Source organism: Arvicola amphibius, chromosome 12, assembly GCF_903992535.2.
Source record: "Arvicola amphibius chromosome 12, mArvAmp1.2, whole genome shotgun sequence".
Lineage (NCBI taxonomy): Eukaryota > Metazoa > Chordata > Mammalia > Rodentia > Cricetidae > Arvicola > Arvicola amphibius.
Window position 1 is genome coordinate 67,289,990 of NC_052058.2, and position 2,758 is coordinate 67,292,747.

General features: G+C 54.5%; 1 protein-coding gene across 1 annotated transcript; it reads right to left on the reverse strand.

Annotated features, from left to right (window-relative positions):
- Positions 1-663: 663 nt before the first annotated feature.
- Znf648 (zinc finger protein 648) lies at positions 664-2,448 on the reverse strand. The gene is made up of 2 exons (XM_042054024.1): positions 2,400-2,448; positions 664-2,270 (listed from the first exon to the last, which is right to left on the reverse strand). The coding sequence occupies exons 1-2, from the start codon at positions 2,446-2,448 to the stop codon at positions 664-666; spliced, it is 1,656 nt and encodes a 551-aa protein (XP_041909958.1).
- Between the last annotated feature and the right edge of the window lie 310 nt (positions 2,449-2,758).

Genomic DNA, 2,758 nt, shown 5'->3' on the forward strand with positions numbered 1-2,758 from the left:
TCCTTGCCTTCTGTACTTCAAAGCCAACCCACGGAGACATTACCTCAAGGTTAAAGTCATCTTAGCAGTCAAGTGACACACTAGGATGTCTGGCTTGGTTTGAGTTATCCCCAGGTGGGCTTTCTTCTGAGGAAGAGTCCATCACAGGGATCATTTCTGAGGATTCCTTTATATAAAAATCAAAAAGAATCTTTCTCTAAAGATGGTCTTCTCAATATTTGATACGGCTTTGAGGAAAGAACAAAATAGACTTTTTTCATCCGTGTACCCACGGAATCCCGCACAGAGCCCAGCGCAGATTTCTATACCTTCTCATCCACTGAAATCCCCTGACCTAAGGAATCCAACTATTGGCCAGTCCCCACATTTTTATCCTTACCCTTTCTTTACCAATTGCTCCTGGCCTCTGCACAGTGGGAGGCCAGTGTTAACCTGCAAACCTGGACGCTGTCTTTGGGATTGTCTTGTCTCACAACACATCAAATACATAAAATACATAGACCACCCCATGGCCAGAAACCAGGGAGTGAGAGAGTGACCAGTGGGCCCGGATGACTTGGAGGGTAGAATAGGATGTGGGTGGGCCCCACCAGGCTGGGTTCCATGCTTTCACGTGAGGTCGAGGATGTCTTCGTTTCTCTTAGCAGCAAGCCAATGGTGCTCTCACTCATAGGCAGAGGAAGGGGCAGGCTCCTTCTTGCAGGTCTCATGCTTGGCTTGATGTCGTTGGAGGTGATTAGAGCGGGTAAAGGTCTGGCCGCAGCCCTCACACTTGTAGGGCCTTTCCCCATTGTGCATCCGGATGTGCTGCGCCAACTCGGATGCGATTCCAAAGGCCCTGCCGCACTCAGCACAGAGGAAGTCCTTGTCCCCGGAGTGGATCTGTTGGTGCCGCTTTAGGGTGGAGGAGCGGGCGAAGGTTTGGCCGCACTCGGCGCAATGAAAAGGCCTCTCGCCGGTATGGATGCGCTGGTGGCGCAGCAGGCGCGAGGGCTGCGCAAAGGCCACACCACAATCGGCGCACTTGAAGGGCCTCTGGCCGGTGTGCAGCGTCTGGTGCTCCTGTAGGTTGGACGATTTGGTGAAGCACTTGCCGCAGGTGGAGCAGGGGAAGGGCCGTTCGCCAGAGTGCACACGCTGATGCTCCACCATGCGGCTGGCCACGGAGAACTCCCGGCCGCAGGAGGAGCAGCGGAAAGGCTTGGCGCCCAGGTGCGTGCGCTGGTGGCGCAGAAGTGACAGAGGCCTATTGAAGGTCAAGCCACACTGGGCGCACGGGAAGGGCTTATCGTTGCTGTGCATGTTGCGCTGGTGTTTGCGCAGATCAGAGGAGCGCACGAAGGCCCTCCCGCAGTCCGGGCACCCATAAGGTTTCTCGCCAGTGTGGGTGCGGATGTGCTTGCGGTGATCGGAGGACCAGGTGTACGCCTTGTCGCAGAAGGGGCATCTGTACGGCCGCTCACCTGTGTGCAGGCGCCGGTGCTGTTGGAGCGTGCTGCGGTGAGAGTAGGCCTTCCCGCAGAGTTGGCACACATAGGGTTTGGCACCATGGTGCTCTTCGGGGACACGAAGTTTGCTGGACTTCTGGAGGGCCCGCCTGTCCTGCACACACCTGTCGGGACTCTCTTCCTGCCCTCTGCCTCCTGGGACCACCTGGCTCTGTACTTTTCTACTGCCCTGCACTTTGCCCAACGCTGCTGCCGGGCTTGCACGAGTGACTGAAGTCTGAACTGGGGTGCTCTCGGACCTAGGAAGCTGCTCTAGAGAGTTCTTATCTGTGGGGGATGAATCTGCACTGTTCCGTGACCAAAAGGACCCCTCACTATCCAAGAAACTGGTCGGGACTCCCAAGGCTGTGTCCTTGTTTGCTTTCTTGTCTCCATCATTGCCCACAGAGTCCCTAGGAGGCTGTCTCTGTGAGAAGCCTCTGAAAGGGACACTGAAAGCCTCCTCTAATTGAGGGGAGTCTTGAATCTGGGTGATCTTCAGTTCCTTTTTCCCCCAGTTGATGGTCCTCCCAGGCATCTCCTCCGGTTTCTGCTCCACATAGCCAGTGCTGAAGGACCCAGTCCACTTCGCTTCCTCTTCGCAGGACTGAGCATCATGCAGCAAGTTGCTGTTGCTCTGAGTAACTAGAGAGCCTCCTTCCCTGACATCCTTGTCTTCGCTCTCCAAGTTCATGCTCAAAATCCCGGTCTCATGAATCATACTGCCAAGGGACACGTTGTTGCATCTATCCTGGGAGTCCATTTGTGCCAGGGTGTGCCAGGCTCTTCAATTGTCTTCTCCTCCTAGAAAGAGTTTCTGCTTGGCACAGGGTTCCTGCAGAAGGGGCAGAGGATGAAGAGACAACAGTGAGTGTGTTTAATCTTCATAGCCAGAGGATATGAGGGTCCCACCATGGCTCTTTTTCCTCCTGATGGCCATGCCAGGTATCTTGTTCAGCATCGTGGGATGAAGGAAGCTATGGGTTCTGCTGAAGCTGCCGTAAAGCACCCATCTTCCCTTTGGATATCCCGCTTACTAGAAGCCCAGAGACAGCTGGAGGAAGAGGAATTTGCTAGGTGCCCATACCTCAAATGCTAGCAAAACAGATGTTCTCTAGGCTAGGGGAGCTAGATGAACCAGCAAGAAACAGACTTGGAAACACCTCTCTCTTAAGGTGCTCCCCCAGTTGGAAGACCAGGTTAGCTCCTGTTGCCCCTGCCAGAAGGCAAGTGTGTTATCCTATAAAGGGCATCTGAGGCTGTTTCCCAGT

Excerpts from the sequence above, each read along its gene's own strand:
- Znf648 (XM_042054024.1), bottom strand. The coding sequence starts at position 2,448 with ATGCTGAACAAGATACCTGGCATGGCCATCAGGAGGAAAAAGAGCCAT. Across the intron at positions 2,271-2,399 it reads CAGGAGGAAAAAGAGCCATG|CCTGGCACACCCTGGCACAA; the intron begins GTGGGACCCTCA and ends ACAATTGAAGAG.